This window comes from Rhipicephalus microplus, chromosome 1, assembly GCF_043290135.1.
Source record: "Rhipicephalus microplus isolate Deutch F79 chromosome 1, USDA_Rmic, whole genome shotgun sequence".
NCBI lineage: Eukaryota > Metazoa > Arthropoda > Arachnida > Ixodida > Ixodidae > Rhipicephalus > Rhipicephalus microplus.
The window spans coordinates 140,252,348-140,274,977 of NC_134700.1; the positions used below are offsets into that span (position 1 = coordinate 140,252,348).

A 22,630-nucleotide genomic window follows, 5' to 3' on the forward strand; every position below is an offset into this window, starting at 1 on the left:
TTGTCTTCCACAGCTAATCCTCAGTGACCGTGGGTGCGTATTTTTCTCCGACGTAATCCAACCACTTTTTCAGCAGTGCCATATTGTACACAGGAAGAGTACAGCCTTCCACCGTGAGACAAATGATTTGTCTGAGCAGTTTAATTGTACTCTGAGCACCATGATCGCGACGCATCGAACCACTTCTTCAGCAGTGCCATATTGTGCACCGGAAGAGTGAAGCCAACCATCGTGATACAAACGGTTTGTCCGAGCGGTTTAATCGTACTCTGGGTGACGTAACCGTGACGAATGTCGCATGTTATCAAACAAACTGGGACCTCATTCTTCGACTTGTGACATACGTGCATAACACCGCTACGTAACTGACTATTTCGCAATTTTCTTCTGAATGGCCACCAACCATCGCACACGATCGACACTTTGCTGCATTACGTGCCACATCCCTCTGAGAGCACGCCTGTCTCGGAAGCCACCCCTCATGCAGGCGAGTGCCGCAAAGCTAGCCAAGCGGTTTAGTACGGCCGATCAACAGTGCTAGGAAGAGACCCACGACGACGCTTTCACTCCTGCCGCAACGTTCGTTCATGGGGCACTTGCATGGCTGTATGTATCGCCCAACGCTCATGCTTTAGAGCCCAAGATACTGTCCGATTACCATAGCCCCTGCCAAATGGTCGAGCGTACAGCGCTAGTGAACTACGCCATTTAACTTCTTACGCCACCGAGTGAACTCCGCAGGCGTTGGCATGATTTCGCTCACGTAGACCGCCTCAAGCCGTACTTCAACACGCCTATTCCCACGTGTCTATATTAGCAGGATGGCTTCATTTTTTCGATGGGGGCAACTATAGGAAATGAAGACGTTGATATGACGAGCTCCACCAACATCACATTGAGTTGAATGCATGAGATCGGCAATCGAGCACCATCAAGTTGGTCCGCGTGCATACGTTTTGACCTATCAACCGCTCGCTTGGCTAACTGCGCCACCCCAACAATATTAATAATAATGCATAAGCATGCAAGACTTATGCATTATTAAAGCATTATTATTATGTTCTAAAGAAAGCAGTCCAGCAAACTTTGGAATATTGAACTTTTTAAGTGCTTGCTTTTTATACCAAGAACATTGACTACTTACATGCACCAGCTGTATTTTAATTGATCTCGATGTATTGGGAAGGTATCACGGTACAACTGATTAGTGTGTGTATAGATGATAATGGTAAGCAAGTGATGGCATCATTTAGCGGTTACAATGTGAAAGTTTGCAATGCGTTGCGCTTATAACGCACGAACTGTGTTGAGCTCATAGAGGTACTTATGTTCAAGCTTCACTGAAACGTAACCACTGGTACCGTACCTAACACATTTATGAGTATTCAAGAAACATTCTACATGATCAAAGAAATGAGCCTTTCTTATTTGTTGTGGGGGTGTATTTCAAGCAATTTACCACGCGCGTTGACAGTAATTTTTCTGTATGCGTTCCATTTTACATAGATCCTTAAAATTTAGAAAGTAATTTAGCATATGTTCAAAAAATTACACATACTACTTTTTGAAGGTACTGATTTCCCACTCTGGTGAGAAAAGTTTAGTTTAAAAAGACATTTTTATTAAAGTTTGCGAAATGACAATTTTTATTGATTGAAACGAAAAATAGCTGTTCGTATTTCACTCAATTTTTCTAAGACGATAACATTAGGACGCTACTATGTTAATAACGAAAGAAGAAATGATAAGCAAATGAGACATACTCTTAAGCAATGAACAAAGCGTTTTGTTTATTACAACCCCTACTAGATCTGTTCAATGTGCACGTACCTCTCCGAATGACTTGGCACGACCCAGTATCCTGGTGTCCTGAATGATGGTGTTAATTACGGCGAAGCCATTGAAGTCGCTCATTGTCAGCTTCTCGCTGAAATTACTCCGCAGGGTGGCACGAAGTGCTCTGCGGAACACGTCGCCATCCCATAGACTGGCCCTGTAAAGGGACCACATTAGTGGACCAACATACTGGTTTTTGGTAGTCAATTTTCAGTTTGTTACCCTGCACTGTGGAAAGTAAAAATGGGTTTTAAAGGTAGTCGCTAAAATGTGCATTATCATAGCTTAGTTAATTGGGCACCTCGCAGCGAAAATTATTGTCTCTATTTGTGCCCACTGGATACACCAGCTATCTGCGCAGGTGGTTTTCCTACTCTTACAAATGCTTTCAATGAAGAAAATGTTTGAACATTCCGTACATAAGACCATCGCGAAATTGCTGATAATAATAATAATAATAATAATTGCTTTTAACGACCGAAAACCACCATATAATTTTGAGACACGCTGGTGGAGTGCTTCTGAAATTTCGACCATCGAGGATTTTTTAACATGCGCCTATATTTATTCCCACGGGCCTCAAGCATTCTCGCTTCCATCGAACAGGCAGATGCCACACCGGTATTCTATCCCGTGGTCTGCAGGTCCGTAAAATTTCTGAAACTACAATCTACTTGATGGTAAATGTCTCCAGTGTTGATTTTTTACGTTAGTTCAACGAATGTTGCGTATACTACAACCCGAATACTTTCAATATATGTCAAGCTTACAATCAGCGCGTACAAATCGGTAAATACTGGCAAGCAAGACCGACGTCTTTCAATAATCTCCTGGAGCCACATGTCTCAGCTGAAGCTTTTTTGTGCCATAGCAGCTGAAATTGTAAAAGATCAACCTTGATTTTTTTATATGTCACAACATAATAATTTTTGATAACATAAATAAAACCTACATTTATTCACACAACGTGCTAACGCACGCAACCACCACTACTAAATATTAAACTGTACGGGCGGGCATTATGACCAGTCTCTTGCACATTTTAACGCGAAGCTGCTCGTTTTCGATACATTTATATGTATACCCGGGATTTCGTCCTTATACAGCTGGGCATCATGAAGTGGTGTGAGGCACAGATGTTGGATAGATCTTGACATACTAACTAACCACTCGTCTACTCGGAATGATAAGGAAAAGCGGCCCAGAAAACGAGTATGAGTCACATAAATCTGTGCAACTTATTACAAAACTAGAAGAATCGAAACGAGTATGTTCAACAGAAAGTAAGAAACTCTTATTATACACAACTTGCAAAGAAACGCAACAAAGCAACATTAATCCAAGAAATGGTGGGCGCATTACTCTAGTCACGTCAATGTAACATCTCAATTGGAAGTTCTGAAAGGTGGCGGCGGTATTCTCACCTAAAAGGTTAACGAAGTTTTAACGAAGAGCAGTGATATATCTGAAAGACTTGAAAAAATGAAAATGCGAGAACCTAATGAAGGGAAGGCTCCCAGCTACGCTGTGTTAACAGATACAGCGCAGCGGCTGAATCGTTTTCTCATTTAAAGTTTGTTGAGCCTCTCACAAGCGTCATGACTGCGGCCTTTCTGGCAATCTCGAAAGTTTGTAGAGTTTGTGAGGTTTCGGCAGCCTACAATCTACTGCTGTTTAAGAACATGGTCTTTCAAAACTCACATGAGCCGGCTTAATGTACTGCCCCAGATGCCGAGGAACCAGCGCGAGAGAGGAAAAAAACGTTTGCTGGTTTTGACGTAGTTGTCCAGGGCTCTGTACGAGCCGAGCTTGCGCCACACCGCGGGTGTATCTTCATAGTACAGTTTGGCGGCACCATCTGTAAAGTGCCACAAGCAGAGAACACAGTTCGCATGCTTAAGAAGCATGCGAACTACCAGTAAGAAATATTATGCGTATCACAAGTCCCCCAGTTAACTCGGACTGGGTGAATAAGAAAAAGAATTAGAAAACGCTCAATGATAAAACTGTAGACGGGGATGTTGTGAACAGCAGAGTTAAACACTTGCAAGTTTTCCTGACATATTTAACGGCAGATTTCCAGTCAGTATTTCTGGCAGTAAAGTATACAAAATAGCCACTGACATCAGCGCAGTTCGATTGCCTTCAACTGTTCCCAAATACAACGGGCTAAAGAAGATATCATTTTTCTTGAATAGGTGACGACATCTATTTTCGATAGGAAAGTTGCTAAAAAACTGATACTTTCACCCGTAGACATCGTTATTCCATAAAGTTACTTCTAGAATATTGTTTTAACCTTTTGGTGAAAATTTGTAAACATGCTGAAGTTCTTAAAAACATGGGAAATGTGTAAAGGGCAACTATTCACCAATCTTTTTGTATTGAGGCTTCTGAAATATGTTGACTACTTACATTACCATCATCATTCATTTTTCCAAAATAATTAAATTTCTATTTCACATCATACCCTTACCCCGATGTTTTTTTTATTAAGCAGTAAGAATTGTGTCTGAAATATTGTAAAAACTAAAACTGACAATTTTTGTCTCTATACCACGAAGTGAATATCAGAGACTACGTAGTAGAGGGCTCCGGAAGTTTCGACCATCTGCTCTTTCACTTGCGCACATACCACGCAGCACACGAGCTTATACCGCTTCAAATTGAACGAAATCTTACCGTAGTGGCTGGGATCGAAGCCACGATCTGCGCGTAAACAGTCGATTACCATAAATCCGATACGACACCGCGGCGAACATAGACATCGCGTATTTTATCCACTGAAATTGTGTATCTTTGCATAACATCAAACAGCACTGAATACTGCTTGCCATTACTTTCTCTTACGAAAATTTTGCTGCATGTACTGACGCACCATCTATTTTTTATTCTTCAAACTCCCTTATTTCCTATTTACCTAATGCGTCCTTGAGCGCAGGGTTGCTTTCAAGGGGTACTCACGCAGCAATTTTCCTGTCGCCTTTTTTTCTCCCTATGTTTCTGGAGATGCTTTAGTCATAACGTGACACATCGCTTGTTGTAGTGTGCCATAGAGAATTAATTATTCTCTTTATTACCGACTACCCTACGTTGATTTTGAGGGAGTTGCGAGAACGGGAAGTCATCGGCGCGGATAAAGGTCAGTGAAAACTAGAACGCACTTTCGCGATACCTGCATGGACTTTCGCACGCAGCATGTGCACCGCGACATTAGTACTGCCATCGTCATCATCGCCAAACACTTTCTTGTGGATTCGACAAGCTTGCCGTGGTTCACGGACTAATGAGAAGCCAGCAAATTGTAGCCTGCTAGTGCAAGCGCAGCAGACATGCAATGGTGATGACGTCAAAATTTAGCTGCGCGTCTTGGTCTTCAGCCGTAATGGTTACGTCAAGGAAGTTTATTTCCTTCAGGTCACTTTAGGTAATGTCAATGTCGTGAGGCGCAGCGTATTGAGCTGGAATAGGCACGAAAACTTCACAATATATATAATTACTTTTTAAGCATTATTCGCTGTTAAGATTTGGTAAACGTTATAGGCATGCTCACAAAAATCCATCCCACGTGCTACCTCAGCGGCAATACTTAGTGTCAGTACTCCGTTAAGATATTATGGCAAAACCTATGAGCGCGTGTGTATGTATGTATGTATGTATGTATGTATGTATGTATGTATGTATGTATGTATGTATGTATGTATGTGAAAATGCCGAAAAAATAGAGCAACTGCTCACCCATTCGCTTCTTGTGTTCGAAGACCAATGGCTCCTGGTTCACTCGATAGGAATAAACGAAGAACCGGATGTACACATAATCTGTGCACTGCGGCGTATTCCGCGGTATAATGTTCTCGAGGTACTCGAACACACAGATGAGAGTGAACGAACCTGCAAATTTAAAAACGCGATATGGGCCAAAATATGAGGCAGATGTACAACAGTACGAAACAAAGTCTATACTGAGCAAGATATATATCTTTCATAAAACTTTAGAGCCTACGTCCTCGGTAACATTACATATATACTAAATAAAGCCGAGTTTTAAGTTTCGATGTGCAAAATCCAAAATACACCTCTTCTCATATTTTAAAACTTCCTCAAACAAGCGTACAAAGATAGTATTTGTATCAATTTTCAACGCTGTATGAATTCTTCAACGCGGTCGCCAAAGCGCACGAACTTTCGGCCACCTAGAGCGACCTGAGGGCTCATCGTCTACTTCTTCCCTGTCCCTGTCCCCCTCCCTCACCTGACCTATTTTTGGCGTCATAAAAGTTGTTTTCTCTTCCACCCCAACATTGCAAGTGGTAAATTCTTTTTGATATTGTATACCTAAACATAATATCACTAGGGACGCGAGCAGACAAGAGGGCGCCACGCCTTCATTCTGTTTTTTTTTTTTCGAGAATGTAGCTCTTATCTGGTTAAGCCTGTTTTAAGGGGCGTCGCCGTCGCTGTTGCTGTATGTTGCTGTCGCCATTGGTGGCATAGCCGATATAGATAAATAAGAAACGAGACAAAACACCCAGTATAGAAAATACAATTTCAACCAGGAGCTTCTGCGTAGCAGTGGAGTGTTCCAACACAGAGGCACACTTGTCTGTCAAATTAGTTTCCAATTACGCCCCCCATAGGCGTCATGTAGGGCAAAAATTAGCGTAGACGTTTGTAATATAGCTTGGCCGAAGAGTGAAATAACAAGCACTCGTGACGCGATCCCGAACGAGTGTGTTGTTTACAGTTTCTCACCCACTGCCAAGTGCTCAGCCATAATCTTTCGTTATCACCAGCAACCTGCCGCATCAACGAAATACAAATACTAAATTACAGATGTGTAGTGGTACAACCCCTATCTGCCTAATGACAAATAATAGCGTACGGGGTGCTGCAGTACTTATAATAAATTATGATTTATGGAGTAGTGCATACCTCGCTGAAAGACAAAACTTTCAATCCTTTGCCCTTGTTCCGACACGAAGGAACGTAAGGAATTCGCATCAGGCAGTATCGTAATCATCGATAGAAATTTTCGGTTTTTTAATGCAAATGCATTTCTTACTCGGGCTATGTCAGGCGTCCGTCGGGATCTGTTCATTACCCTCTCCCATAGCAACAGCTGCGGGCGCGCGCGTCCCAAGCAAACGAAACCGGCACCATGTCTCTCGCCGTTCGCTCTCTCTCCTCCCTGCGGCCCACTTTCCCGTCCACTGGCGCCATAAGTACTCTCGACCATTCGCTGACTGGGCGTCTCTCACGAACATCCGAAAATGTGTGGTTGAGACGCCGGTGTGAAACGCCGATTTCAAACCGAGAACGCTGTTTGTTTTGTTCACTTCGTAATATTTTTAACCGTCATGCTATCTAGTGGAGCTGGAAACGCATACCCTGTTTCTCGTGACAGAAAAAAAAACGTCACGTGCGTCAAACGGTGCTATTGGCTGCACGATGTAAGAAAAAAAATAAATACATTATTTTTCTAGTGCTGGGTTCTCACGTGAGCAACGCCGTTATGGACGCAACGCAATGAATTCGCATTTCCACACGATTCCACTTCGGAAGTTGACGCACTTTACGGGCGAAGCTCCTGAAGCCATGGGCCGTGCGTCCGCGATGTATGTATGTATGTATGTATGTATGTATGTATGTATGTATGTATGTATGTATGTATGTATGTATGTGTGTGTGTGTGTGTATGTATGTATGTATGTATGTATGTATGTATGTATGTATGTATGTATGTATGTTTGTATGTATGTATGTATGTATGTACGTATGTATGTATGCATGTAATGTAGTAGTAGTGCGTAGTAGTAGTGCGTAGCCACCTGCGCAGCCGCACTAGAGGAGTGGCACGCGCGCACTCATTTGAATTGTGGTGGAGACCCACGCACGTTAATCCTAAATAAAAGCATAGTTCGTTCTGAATAAATACCCTATAGAGACGAGTATCGGTGACTTAATCTGCAATAAAATTTGCTTTGAATTCGATGCTTATCAACGAAAAACAAGTATCAAGAGGACGCACTTTCAGCACTATGTTTTTGCCACAATAAACTTGCTGAGCGTAACTTTCTTAGCTTTAGAAAGGTTTAGCGAGTGTTTGGGCCGCGGTTCCACGATATTTAAGTGGCGAAACGTGGGAATTAGACACAAAGCGCAGGCCGTTAGATAGCACGTGCGTGCCGCTCCTATAGTCAGGCTGTTCCACCTCTCGTTTAGTCTTTGGAATGTTTGTTGGATGGCGGTACTTCTATAAAAAGACTATATGATAAAAATATGCATGGGTGCAGGACAAGTTTTGACCAGTGAGCTCACAACCTTTGTGTATTTAGTTGACGGGCACAAGTTGGCCATTATTAAATAGCTGTTTTAGCTTCCCTCACTGTATTTGTTCGTTACAATATGATAAAAAGATGCATGGATGCAGGACAAATGCATGGATGAACGGGCGGACAGATGGTAGGTTGGAAACACAGAAGAACGGACGCACGAACGGACGGATGGATTGTCGCACAGATGATTACACGGACGGACGGCAGCGCAGACGAACTGATGAATTCTTCGCCCCAATCAGCATCATGCGCTCCATGAGTATGCTGTGATTTTCCCCTTCTCTCTTTCTATGCGTTTTATTGCTGTATTTTATTGTATTTCTACATTATTATGTCCTCGGTTTATTTATTTTCATTTTTCTCTTTCTTTCTTGCCGTTTCTTTGTACTCGTTCATTCACTTGCCCACTCGAGGAAATTAATTCAAGAGACATATAGTTCTGAATACCGAGCAGAAAATAAACGCGAGGACGTAGACAAAGCGTGCCAGCCGTGTTATTACACTCATAATGCAGATAGTTTTCACGACTGATGAAGATAGATGGAATAATGCAGATAGTTATCACGCCTCATTATGCAAGCAGTTATCACGACTGATGAAGATAGGTGGAATATGTTCATTAAACAGCTTAGCCGAGGAAATTTACCAGCGACAATTGAGCCTGCTTTGTGAATAAGTGTGTTGCAAAACACGTTTGGGTGCTTTAGCTCTACTATCAGTACATAACAAAAGGCACAAAGTACGAGTATGGCAAGCTTAAGCAACGTAGAGTGCGAACAGATCAAATTGTTCCAGCAAGGAATGAAAACCAGGCCTTAGCGAGCACCGCAAAGAAGCTGGCACGCTATAGAGCACCGTAGAAGTGATATCAAAAGGGGCAATTGAGAAGGAGACGGCCATGATGCTACCTATTGAAGCCTTTAAGAGAACACAACTTAGCGCCAACAATCCCAAAACAACGTTTTGATAGCCCAAGAAAAAAAGTAGTGATTATCATTCACACTGTACAGCTTTACTGGACATAACAAAAAAAGCATGTGCCCTAAACCTAACAGACAGCACATTTCAAGCAATACATGTGTTTGTGTAGGTGTGGTAGGGTAAATGGTATATGTTATTTTTAGCATCAAATTTTAAGAATGGCTGCAAGTATTCCCATATAATTTTACGAGCTAATCATTTTTATGGACCATTCCTATTCAGTGTACCATTTGTCTGCAACATTTGAAAAGAATGTAACCATATCCAGTCGTGTTGTTGTAGAGACTCATAGGTTACATATGAACTAAAAGAATATTACATTTTTCCAGATTTTTTTAAAAAATGGCTTGCACAACGCACCGAAGAGTGCGTATTGTTGTGTAATTTTTTACACCTTCACTTTTTACGAAATCAGCAGTTTCTTTAGTGCAGGTTGTTTGTAATTTGGTGTAGGTCACGCACACAAAACTTCAACGAAAACCATTCAATACCTTTTGAGAAAAGGTACATTGAGGTTTGAAAATTTACAGAGAGCGCAATTTGAGAAAAATTTAGGTTTACGTGCGCGCAATGCGTACGCCAGAGGGCGCGCGGTACACTTCAGTGCGGCATTGAAACCTCGTGGAGCGTACGCTCGACGTCGGGCTTCCACAGGTTTGTTGCTCAGAGTACAGTGGATTTTTCGGTGCCAAAATCGCAAAGTAGATTTTTTAGAGGTTGCCCCATCATACTACCTAAGAGGTGTTACGTGATTCAGCCCTCCACGACAGAAAGCCAACAGCGCTGGTAGTTTCAGTGGTGAAGAAAAGCACCCAAGCGACGCAGCCCCCCTCCTTTCACCTCACCCGCTTCTCTTATATTTCTTCATACGCCTTCGTGCAACGCAAATGGTCAGTGCGTTTCATCTCTGGATGCGTCGTAGTAGTCTTTGCACGCTTTTAGTTGCACATAGAGCATACAACACGAGAGGTAATTGACTTTATGAAAACGTGAGTGCGACGGCAGCAGCAAAAAATGTGCATCCAGCATCTACCTTACCCCTTCTCTGTTATGTCTTCATATGCATCTCTTCATTGTTATCGCAATAAAACCAACACTTCCGCACGTTATTATGAATTTTCAGCGGTTGCAATTACACTACTATAAAAGGCTCAGAAAAAATGATGAGGTTACACTACAATGCTTCGAATCATCTAAGAAAATATTCGTGTACTTACGTCGATCATAACTAGGTGGAGGAGCTTTGAAAGAAAGAAGAACATTGAATATCAATATATACGTTTATGACTAAGCATAGAGTGCATGAAAAACAAAGGTGAAATGCAAAGTAAAAGAACAACTGAGCTGGCCTATCTTTTTGTGGAGAGCGGTCTTTTCAGTGAGCGGCAGCATGCAAATCGTGAATAATCTTGAATAATGTGCTAACTGGTTTCTCACGAGATAAACATTTAGTAACATAAAAAATTGTACCAGGAACATTGTCAATAAATGAAGTCGGTAAGACACATGAAATGTATGCGGCCCGCGACAAAATATTATGATAATAATCGCGGGCCTGATGTGCCACTCGCTGGCTGCGCCACTGGCTGCAGGTTAACAGACAATAAGTTCCGAAAGCGTGATACATTGCGCCAAACGAAGTTTTTGCATGAAAGAACCACCTGCGGACAAAAAAAAAATATCCAGCTTTTCTTTAAAAACACTGAAACTGAATACCCATATATAAGCAAATACAGTTTTAGCGGAATTCATAAGTAAAGAAAGAAGTTGCCAAGTACGTGATCCAAATATGAACATTTTCAATGTGCGGCGCTTGATTCACGTGCAGTTTCAGACGGAGGCACCAAATAACTATTGCAAGTAGCCGGAGTGACCCCTCAAATAAATTTCATCGTCTGTAGGACACGTATGAAAAACTCATAGCTGCAGTGTTCGTTATTTTTCTAAGATGTTTATTATAAAATCATTTCTTAGCAAGCTTCGGTGACTTTGAGCGTATTTATCTATCAATCTATCAAGCCGCTTACATTTGGCTGCTGTCGTGGTCACCCCGTTAACTTGGTGTGAACCAAAATTAGCATGAGATGGCAAGATTGTTTGACAAGTATGACGCGCTGGTCAAGACATGAATGTCACAATGCCGTCACGTACGTCGTCAAACATTTCCCGCCAGACATTGCCACAAACCCACGAGTGGGTATGAGCGGTATGTGGGTATGTGCGACAGGTGATTGTCACTCAGTATCTACCTAGGAACAACCAAAACACACATGGGCAATTTTATCACGCGAGCATTAAAAAACACTCGACATCGGTAGCGTCGACCACACGAATGCAAAGAATAAACGTCAGGTCCCAGCTGAAATCAAACCCAAGCATTCTTCGTGACAATTAAACATTTCACCACATGGCTTCGCCAAGTCTCGGAACTACTTTTCAAATAGACGCTAATCCTCGTGAAACGTCAATGGTTGTAGCAGTGCTGCCTACACAATTTTATAAACATTACATATGTACTCCTTTAATACAGCCGTCACGTTGGGTTAACGTAAATTGTGGTTAGTTGCCATGCGCAGAAGTTGACTAATGCAGCAGTGTCCAGGGCCAGCATCCTCGCGAGCGTCAGCGCTTCATATCAGCTTCTACTGTTGCCAATACGCATGCTCTAGCTGGCATCGTTGCGCAAGTGCAAACAACTAGTTATATAAACATCACCAACTCTTCAACATATGTCTGTGCGTGCCACTTTTCTATGTATATTTAGCGTCATTTCACGACGTGTTGCTCAATAAAAAATTGCAACATGGTCACCTTCCCTCCGCATGCTTCGCGAAACGTTGATTCCCAGGTACGCGGTTTCTGGTGGATTTTTTATCTGTTTAATATTATCTGTAGACCAATATATGATATTGAGATACGCCGTAATGAAGGTGCGCGAAATTTTAACCATCTCACAGTACTAGCGTCGACTATCTCGCGTCCATCGAAATGTGACTGCCCCATCCGGCATTGAATCTGCGACCTATGGGTCAAGGTGGACGATTGGGCCAGTTGGTGATACATGATCTAAGTGTACTACGCGGTAGAAAACATGGAAGGGTTTTCCGTCCATGTTTTTTACCGCGTAGTACTGTAAGACCTTTGGGTCAGCAGCCTAGCCCCCTAGCCACTCATACACGAAAGCGTGCATTCTGAAATGTTTCGGTGTATCATGAAAATGAGCTAAATAAACTTTTCTGCATACTTACCCGTGGTCGTAGTCGTAGTCGTTGTTGTCGTCGTAGTTGTTGTAGTTGTCGTAGTTGTTGTAGTTGTCGTGGTTGTCGTTGTTGTCGTGGTTGTAGTTGTAGTTGTTGTCGTAGTTGTCGTAGTTGTTGTAGTTGTCGTAGTTGTTGTAGTTGTCGTAGTTGTTGTACTCGTGGTCGTGCTTGTTGTCGTACTGGTGGTTGTACTTGTGGTCGTGCTCGTGGTGGTGCTTGTGGTGGTGCTCGTGGTCGTGCTGGTGGTTGTACTTGTGGTCGTGCTTGTTGTCGTACTTTTGGTCGTTCTGAGGGTTGTTCTGCGGGTCGTGCTCGTAGTCGTACTGGTAGTCGTACTTGGGGTAGTGCGGCGAGTGGTGGGGACTACTCGCGTCACTGTGGGCCTAGGAGTTGGTCTTCGTGTAGGTGGCTGGCTAGTGCCTGCGCAAGCGCAATGGCAATAGCGGTGAGATTGTGTGAATGTGACGTACAGTCTGCTTTCGTTAAAAGTGACAGATTGTAAAGCGCGTTACACTGTAGTTAAATTCTGATCGAGGTTTATTTCGTAAGAATTTTGTGCAGTTTTATTGCTAAAATTGGGTAACTGTTGGCTCAATCAAATGAAGTTTTGCATATATTCAGTTATTTTTGCTTTTGTATAGAGACTGCACAATGACCTTAATGAATATGCAACAAAAATATTTCTTATACTTGTGCCCAATATTTCTTTCTGAAAAAACAGACAAACAGTCTTCAAGCACTCCAGAGGGTTGAAAAAAATGTTTCCTAATCGCACATAAAGCTATCCATTTCCATACTAACCCCTTCCGTTAACAAGTCAATCACGCTCCCTTTTTTGCAAGGTAATACAAACACCTTGCTTATTATTTCATATCTAAGCTAAGGTGGCCTGCGTGCATAAAACAAATAGCAGCAAAATCATGCCAAATTTTTCGATACCCAAAGCTTAAATGTCACAGCACATCTGGTACAACTGGTAAGGGCACCCAGCAAACTCTATTACGCTCTCACCTCCAATATGCGTCAGTCATAATAAACAGTGGTTAACGTGCTTACAGTGGAGGTTTTTCTGGGTCGGGCAAAACTAAAAACCACGGTAACTTATCTTCCTGATAAAGGTACATTTTTAGAATTACAAATAACCCTACATTTCACATCTGCGTCGTACATTCCAAAAAGGTTCCCTGAGAAATTACTGATGCAGCGTATTAACCTAATATCCAGGCCATCGAACACTAACTCGTATAGGAAAACTATTACAGCTGACAAGCCCTGGGAAATATTTTGTTCGGAACCCAATAGTGCACCGGCATTCGAGCAGGCTTATTGCATTTTTTGAGTTTCACAAACAAGCAATAGTTATTGTCGAAATATGAGGGGCCAGGCCTTTATACAGAACACGTATTGATATATATAATTCTTTGCGAACTAAAGTGTGTTTATTAGTTTTAATATTAAACTAAGCTAGCAACAAAATATAACAAAAAGTCACCTCTGCCTCCTGCATTATACACTTTCTTACGTTGATGAAGATATATTTTACGAAAAAACGTAAAAGTAACTAAAAACGGGAAAATATTATTGGGGCCCGCAGCAACAGCAACGCTACATTTGCAAGAAAAAAAATATTCAGAAAACACGTTGCCAGGCGTCAATAGCTGAGTGATCAGTATACAGGGTGTTCAAAAAAATCCTGTATTCTTTAAAGAACAGAAGGCGCTATTTGCGCGCTGTCTTCACAGTTGCTTTTTATATGGTGACAAGCATCTTAAGAGGGTTGAAGGTGCTACTTGAAACAGTAATTAAGAATGTTAAAATAATTATTTTTTAGTGCAGTTAGGCAATTAGGTCAAATGAAAGAGTTGAAGTCCTTCATGCAAAAGTCTTAGTGTCGCTTTGAGATTTCAGAAAAGTGACCTCTAGTAATACCAGCGAATTCATGAAATTCTCCCGCCCCGCCGCGGTGGTGTAGTGACTAAGGCACTCGGCTGCTGACCTGCAGGTCGCAGGATAAAATCCCGGCTGCGGCGGCTGCATTTTCGATGGCGGTGAAAATGTTGTAGGCCCGTGTGCTCAGATTTGGGTGCACGTTAAAGAACCCCAGGTGGTCGAAATTTCCGGAGCCCTCCACTTCGGCGTCTCTCATAATCATACCGTGGTTTTGGGACGTTAAACCCCGAAAATCAATCAATCAATCAATCAATCATGAAATTCTTCCAAAGTCTGTGGCGAAGCCAAAACTGAAACGCGAGTGAGCCCAACTGAAATGAGAGAGCGTTGTTATATCAACCGTAAACTGATTTCGTTGTGTGAGCGTGTGGGCTGCGCTCGCAATTACAGCACGCATGACGCACATACGTTATCGAACGGAAAGAAAGTGCAGCCCCGTAATAGGGAAGTCATTTCAGTCGCCTACTTATTGCGCTCTTCAGTCCATTGATTTCGGTTTCACCGCAGATTTCAGGATAATTTAATTGACTCGTAGTTATTACTAGAGGCACCTTTTCTGTTTTTTTAAAACGACAATGTTTTTTTCTCGCATCAAAAACTTCTTTCTTCAATTTGACTTATTTGCCGAACTCTCCTAATTGAAAATATATAATTTAACTTTCCTAATTACTGTTCCCAATACTGTCTTTTAAATTGTCAGCAAGCAAATTATGTCTTTTGCTGATTTAAAAAAAATATTGGACGCATTTCTTGAAACACTCTGTATATTGCCCCTTGACTTCACACAGTAATTAGAAAACAGACACTACTTATCTTTTTAAAATATAATTTACCTGTAGTGCGTCTTGTACTGGGTCTGCGTGTAGGAACTGGTCGATGAGTGCTAAGTCTGCTAGTAGGTCTGTTAGTAGGTCTAGTAGTCCCACTAGGAACCCTGCGTGTAGTGCGTGTCGTCCCAGCAGGAACGGTTGTGAGGTTGCCGATGCCAGGACTTGGAGTGTGCCCACCACCTGGGGTAAACCACCGCTGTAGCACTATAGCCTTGAAGTAGGCCCAAAGGCTTCTGGACAACTTGGCAAAATGTGAGAATCTTGGCAGTGGCAGTTGATTTCAATTGTGGTCACGTCAATTGTACACGTTCTCTAAGTGTTAGCCTAAGGAACTACAAGTGGATAACAATAACTTGGCCAAGTACAATTACGTTTATGATCCACAGCAAAAAGGACGCAGACAAAAGATAGCACCACCTGACGCACTGTTTGTTGGAAATCATATTGCAATAATTATTCGAGCTGTTTTGAAGCCTAAAATCAAATGACCATGAATGCAAGCAAGGCAAAAGTAATAGGCTTAAGTAGCACCAAAAAAATGAGGTGTATCTATGCATTGATAATGCCAAGCCTGAAGAAACAACAAAACTTGATGGCCCTCAAAAGTACTTATTTTTCTCCCTTCTTACTTTTTCTGTTTTTTAGTCTCGATTATTTTTCATTTCTTTCTTTGTCTATCTCTGCTCACTTTTTTGCTTTTTTCTTTTTGCTTTTTCTTTTTTATTTCTGGCTTAATTTCCCGATTATATTCACTCTCTCTTATGCACTGCATTTTCTAATCTATTTTTGTGTATCTTTTGCTTTTCGCTTCGTCTCCTTAGCTGTGTATGAATGATCGCACTAGTGCATGCGTTAGGCAACCATCAATTAACTTGCGCAAAGATTCTTAAGAAAGCCATTGTCACAACTGTCACGTGTCACATACACCACCACCCATGCCTGATTGATAGGTTCGCTTATTGCACGAGCCTGGCCAAATAAGCTTTCGTACCTTCGTTCTTTCCCGCTGCCATAGTGCGACTCATGAGTTGTACGTCGGCATTTTTGGGTTTTTACTTTTTTGTTGTGTCCGCGTTTGCCCACTCTGTCTTTAAGAATCAATACTTGTCAGCTAGCTCAGCAGCATGCTCTTACAATCACTGTTCGTGTCAGTATTTTCAAGCGTATGTCTGTATAAACAAACGCATAACGGCTCGGCATCAGCGACAATAAGACATGCCCGGGACACATACAACACCGTGATAACAAATGTCCGGTTATATAAAGGATAAGGCAGTTGGGTTCACTCATTATAATCTCCAACGAAGCAGATGAATAACCACGAAAAATCGGTTGCTATCCCGTCGGGCGAAAGTGAATGACCAGCGAAGCTCCATCAACCGTCACTCATACCGATGGTTGGAGGGGGGGGGGGGAGGTGTACATTTTATTGTTAAGGTCTGTCAGCACATTAAGCAAGACAAATTCGTAAATTTTTGCTCGAGTATTTCATTCCCGCTGTTGTTTTAACGTACAGCTTCCATGGTCTACCTAAGGTTGTCTCAGCATGAACTGAATGAATAGCTAGAAAATTCGCTTTTTACATACCTGGAAACACATGAGGAGAAGGGAGGGCCGTTCGACGTCATTTCAAGCCCATGTTTCAAACGCGAAACACCCATACCATAATCTTTACCGAAAACGCACTGCAGGATGTTCCTAATGTTCACATCCTCTAATTATGAAGCATGGGATTTTGATGCTTCTTTGGTGATTTTCTTTATTGAAACATGTAGTCAGCTCAAAAATAGACATACCATTCCCGATCAATTGTCGAAAGGTCCGTAAAGCACCCAGAGGTCAAAATTTAGTTGTAGACAGGCAGTTGTGCACGAGTCTACAGCGAACTAAACAATATTTCCAGTGAACGCATTTGTGGATTTGTCTGTCCGGCTCTACAAATGCCCTTCCTGATCGTCTGACGGGACAAAGTAATGAACACGCGCATCTACTAGCAAGAGCGAACTCGAGCGCGAGCGTCTTTTGGTGAAGTTGGAACCTGAAATGTTGTTGTAACAGTGAAGCTCTCTACGATATCCGTAACTTGCATGGCCTTTACCAGCAAACTATAATGATAAACAAGTACGTGTTGCTTGAAAAGGGTAAACATTACTATTCAACAGCAGTGCGCTAGAATTACCAGAGACAACAATTGCTCCTATTACCAGCAAACTATAAGGATAAACAAGTACGTGTTGCTTAAAAGGGGTTAAAATCACTATTCACCAGCGGTGCGCTAGAACAACCAAACGCAACAATTACCCCATCAAATAGCTGTGAAGTGACGGTGGCGAACGGAACGCCCCGAGTACGTACATACAACGAGATAATACTAGCGAACAGAGAAGAGAGCGCATCTACGATGAGAGGTGCGAACGCTTGACTTCAGTGCGAGTTTTTATTATTAGAATTTGGACATTTGTGTCAAGTTGTACATTTTTAGGGTGAACCTGTCTATGCTAAAAATCAGCTTAGCAACAACCTAACATAAACTTGGTAAATGCTTGTAAATAAATATCTCAAGCTAGAAGCAACCTCTGTCACCTCATTTAACTGGTATACTTGTATCACCTACAAACAATCTGCATCACCTGGAAGCAACCTCGAAGCAAGCATATTAGTCTTCGCAATTGTACAGATCGGCTATTTGAAGCTTTGCATGGTTAAGTGAACGCTTCATCGTTTTCTTTAGTCCAGGAAGACGGAGTCGTTGCAGGAAGTACAGCCGACCACAACAGTTTAAGGTCCACGCGAACGCGTGACGAAGAGCTTCACGGCACTTCCGATACGGCCGCATTGCAATCGCCAAGGCAAAACCTTCACTTAATCTATTACCTGTCTGCTTTCTTTAAGGGTACAAACACAATTAAACTTCTACTTTTCAACGTGACGCGCTTTCCGGCATCTGCGTCTACGTGTCTTTGCCTCTAGAGCAGTTCATGAGCACAACTATTAAATCTCAATCTTACGTGAAAACTACGAATAACAATGCTCTACGCCCCAGTGAATAACCAGAACAGCAATTTCCGGCCCAGCACTGCGGTCGATGGTAGTTGGTGCACCGCCGGGTGGCACAAACAGGCAGTTTGAAAAGCACTCACGTGGTCTGCATACTTCTATTCTTCACAGTAAATAGCTTTGACCTAAATAGATTTAAAGGAAAAGCGCTCATATTATCCTCTGTGTTGGTCCTTGACCTTGTATTCATAAATGAAGAACTTCATGTGGTAGTAATATTTTGTGAATTCTGCGTGATGTTCATTCATATAATGATGCCTTGGTTTAGGAACTAAAGTTGCAGAACATATCACCTGGAGTCGTTCGACCACCTGGGACAGGACCAGGTCTAGGACCAGTGCTTGAAGTGCGGCTGCCACCTGGAACGTGTGTCCTTCCACTAGGAGTGTGTCCTGCAATAAACAGCTATCGTGAATACGTGGCCATGTAATGGGCTACTGAGGTCAAGGCGAGCCATCCCCATATTCTATTATCAGCAATATTGGACAGTTTACCCTGAGTAACATGAAAAATGCATGTGCGCTTTAGCTTTTGTGGTAAATCATTTTAAGTGTTCTATAATTATAAAAAATCTGTCACAATGTTGCGCAATATAGTGTTAACTGATATATTGATTTTTATGCGCTCTGCCCCGAAACCTAATGTATCGAAATGCATGCTTTTTAAGATAATAACTTGCATGCTGGCTACTTGTGTTCTCTGCGTACTCAAGTACTCTATCTTTATACACGTTAATAGTTTAAAGCACGTCCAACTCTACAGGCGTATCAAAACTTGAACGTATACATCACTCATGACATCGTAGCGACTACGTATGGAACCACCGTTCGTCTGTGTCCACTGGCCTGAAGGAGTTCACGCCCACCAACATATGGCTCCATTACGAGCACTTTAACCAAATATATTGCCCGCTATACACCCAATGTACGCGCTCATTACCACATTTTATTCTGCAAGTGTTTAGTTCCTCATTACGTAAGTAAGTTTGCCACCCCTCACAGTACGTAGCCTTATCATTCACCTGGGTGTGCCACCTGGATTAGGCGCATACCTGTAGGATGACTGGTCGTATTACCGCTGCCGGGATGATGCTTAGTGCTGCGCGATGGGCCTCCAGTGATGGTTTTCGCTAAAGCCAAGATATTGGGAACAAGATGGGAGGTGTTCATAAGACACTGAACAAATGGTGCATTGTGTTCTCAGCGACACTCAAATCACCAAAATGTCACGCATAAAGCTGCATTCACACGACAGACGCAACCGCGGACGGATCAGTCACGTAACATGTGACGTGCTTCGCACCCCTCCACAGCCAGCATTCACGCGATAAGGAAAAATTCACCCTACATGCGAGGATTTCCGCATTGGTACCCGAGAAACCAAACTGTGATGTAAGCTTCGGGTGATTGAGAAATCAGTCTGCGCGGATCGAAGAAAGAACGCGAGAACGGTTGACGTATCGTGACGTAGTACACAAACCGCAGGATTGAATCGCGGTGCGGTCAGTCGAGTGAACACAGCTTCCCCCGTGAGTTTTATCCCTCCCACCTTTATAATGTGCCGTCAAGAAGAACACTGGCAACAATGTGGTTGAAAAGATATGACACTGTTGTGCAGTAATAAGAGCAGTGACATTCAAGGCGACGTTGTTAGAGCATCCTAAATGAAGACGACTATTGCACGCTGATATGAATTATTATTGAGTACTATCAGACGACGGATGCCGAGAGAAGTATAGGGTATTGTATTAGAAGTATTTGTAATACAAATTTGAAGAGCATTGTGTCTCACATAGGAAACTAAACCCTTGAATTTACAAATGAAGCCTTATATTTGTTAAAATGTAAAATACAGATTTTTCCTTCTCACACACATGCATATTCTGGTGTAATTATTCTTACTTTCCGGGAAAACAGTGCCAGAAACAGGATAAACAAAATCGATGACCATGCGATCGTTCGTCTCAATTATTAATCCTGTGTGTTGAGTTATAACGACAGTCACACTGATGCGCAATTAAACAAATAATAATATAAAATTCAAGTCGTATATAAAACAGCCTTGCATGAGAGATGAAGCTGATAAAGAAGAGTACTTAGTGGCACTCATTTGCGAAGTCCTCGTAGGTTCTCTGATGGTTCTATGATGACAGGTTCTGATGATAGGTTCTCTCATGATATGTTCTGTGATGCGGAGTTTCAATATGGGATGGTTGGTGATGCATTTGAAACACTTATGTAGTGTAAGCACAATACGCAAACAGAAAGACACAGATGCGGTCCTTTTTTATGGATATGTTACATGTATTACAACCTCAAACATCTGTCGCCTTAAGATGCACTGTCTTTCGAACTGTAGTTCAATGTGTTTTTTTTTTCGATTGTTTCATCTCTACGGAAGTATATGTGCCGTAAGTAATGCTTCTCGACCAAGTATTATGACAAGCCACATGCTAGAATAAGTACAATCTTATCTTTATTTCAAACTTCATATGTGAATGGCGAAATTCATGCACTTTTCTAACACTTTAGGTCTGTATTATATACATATAACCTCCACTCAACAAGGTTTTCAGCATGTTATTCGGAACAACAGTCCTCGCCTGACTTGTACTAATAATTATTACAAGCCAGTACATGACACTGGTCTAACAATTTGGATCCACACGAACGTTGTACTTCAAAAAGGGCAGCATCAAAGGCAGTAAAGTTCTCTATTTGCTGTAGCTTGCTTCAAGTTTCTTAACTATAGTTAGCCAAAACTCAACAAGTCCATTCAAGCATGGCGAGACGACCTCAGAGTGACCTCAAGGCGACCACAGATTCCTCCACCACTAAGTTGATTCTACCGGCCATGCAGTGAGCAACATCTTCCAAAAGTAGTGTTTTGAGCCATCCGGCTCCCCACGTTAGTCTAGAGTTGGCCCTCGTTGGTGCGGGCTAGTGTGCACCTACTTTGCGCAGAAATTACCGAGGGCTACTCAAGTTGTATGAGACTATGCGCAGTTTAGGTCACTAGCATAAATAATGGTATCTTACTTGCTTTAGTTGGCACACCCGGTCTGTACGTCACACGACTAGTGTCTGCAAAAGAAAAAAAGCAACGGCTTGCAAGAACTCAGCAGCTCTCCTGCTATCGAAACAAAATGGGGAAGAGAAGCACTTGATTGTGTGGCTTAAGTACCACTCAAAAATAAAAATATAATAAGTATTAGATAACTATTTATTTTTGTGGCGATCCGCAGTACTTCGTCCTACTTTTCCCCCTATGTGCCTGGGATGGAGCGCTGCATGAGGCAAATTAAAGATTGCACAGCTAACCACCTAGTGCTTTAGCAGCGCAACCCTTAAGTTTCCTCATGCAAGAACGACGGTCAAGTATATGAAGGTAACAATGGGGAGTGACAGCATTGATTGACAAGCCACCTGGATAAAAGATTGCACTGTCATAGCAGAAACGGTAGATCACCTACAAGTACACGATAAAAATAGCGCTATTATCTGTAAAAAAACTAAAAAACTCACGTGTCACTGAGAGAGCACCGCAATGAATACGAAAACAAAAAAACTGCATTGTTACATGAAGTATGCCTAGCAGTTCACTCTTGTAGACCTCCTCTCATGTAACTATACAAAACAATGGTAAGCCCCACTACAACCAATTCTATACGATGATTTGATGACTGCTGTATGAACGAGCACGCGTCCTACCGAGCAGCTATAGGGGTCAGTGTTCGACGCCTGCGAACGTGGCTTTCCGGACAGTGCGTGAATCGACGTGTGCGAACCTTGACTTTTTCCATCAGACTGCCCAATTTAGGGACTTTTTTCATCAGACTGATTTTGGGACGTTAAATCCTACATATAAATAAATAATTACGTCGTAGTCTAACGCTAGAGTAGCTCCATACACGGATCTGAAATTTTAGCCGTAAAAAATTTCGCTCCTTTTGAACGGGCCTCGAACTGCTCCACCACGGTGGTCTAGTGTGTAAGGTACTCGGTTGAGGACCTGCAGGTCGCGCAATCGAACACCGGTTGTGGCGGCTGCATTTTCGATGGAGGCGAAAATGCTGTATTCAGTTGTGCTCAGATTTATGTTCATGTCAAAAAACCTCAGTCAGTCGAAATTTCTGAAGCCCTCTACTACGGCACCTTCCGTAATCAACTGGTGAATTCGGGAAGTTGAACTCCACGTATCTGTTAAATTAATGCTCTGAAGTATAATGCTGGAGTAGCTCATACACGAACCCGAAAGTTCGGCCAAAAAAATTTCGCCCCTTCTTTACGGGTCACGAACTGCCCCGTCGTGGTCGTCTAGAGGCTAAGGTTAGAGCCCACGTAACAATCTATCTATTGGGTCAGAAACACACTTACTTCAT

At 42.3% G+C, this 22,630-nt stretch overlaps 1 protein-coding gene across 1 annotated transcript in view; it reads right to left on the reverse strand.

The window, feature by feature from the left end:
- The window catches only part of LOC142765774 (uncharacterized), a 76,718-nt gene that overhangs the window by 39,982 nt on the left and 14,106 nt on the right, over window positions 1-22,630 (reverse strand). Inside the window, exons 4-12 of the mRNA XM_075867421.1 lie at window positions 21,288-21,332; window positions 19,301-19,378; window positions 18,543-18,641; window positions 15,196-15,372; window positions 12,401-12,832; window positions 10,370-10,393; window positions 5,575-5,727; window positions 3,538-3,694; window positions 1,831-1,993 (exon numbers count right to left, since the gene is read on the reverse strand). Of these exons, the coding sequence (XP_075723536.1) occupies window positions 1,831-1,993; window positions 3,538-3,694; window positions 5,575-5,727; window positions 10,370-10,393; window positions 12,401-12,832; window positions 15,196-15,372; window positions 18,543-18,641; window positions 19,301-19,378; window positions 21,288-21,332 (1,328 nt within the window). The remainder of the gene's footprint in view (window positions 1-1,830; window positions 1,994-3,537; window positions 3,695-5,574; window positions 5,728-10,369; window positions 10,394-12,400; window positions 12,833-15,195; window positions 15,373-18,542; window positions 18,642-19,300; window positions 19,379-21,287; window positions 21,333-22,630) is intronic.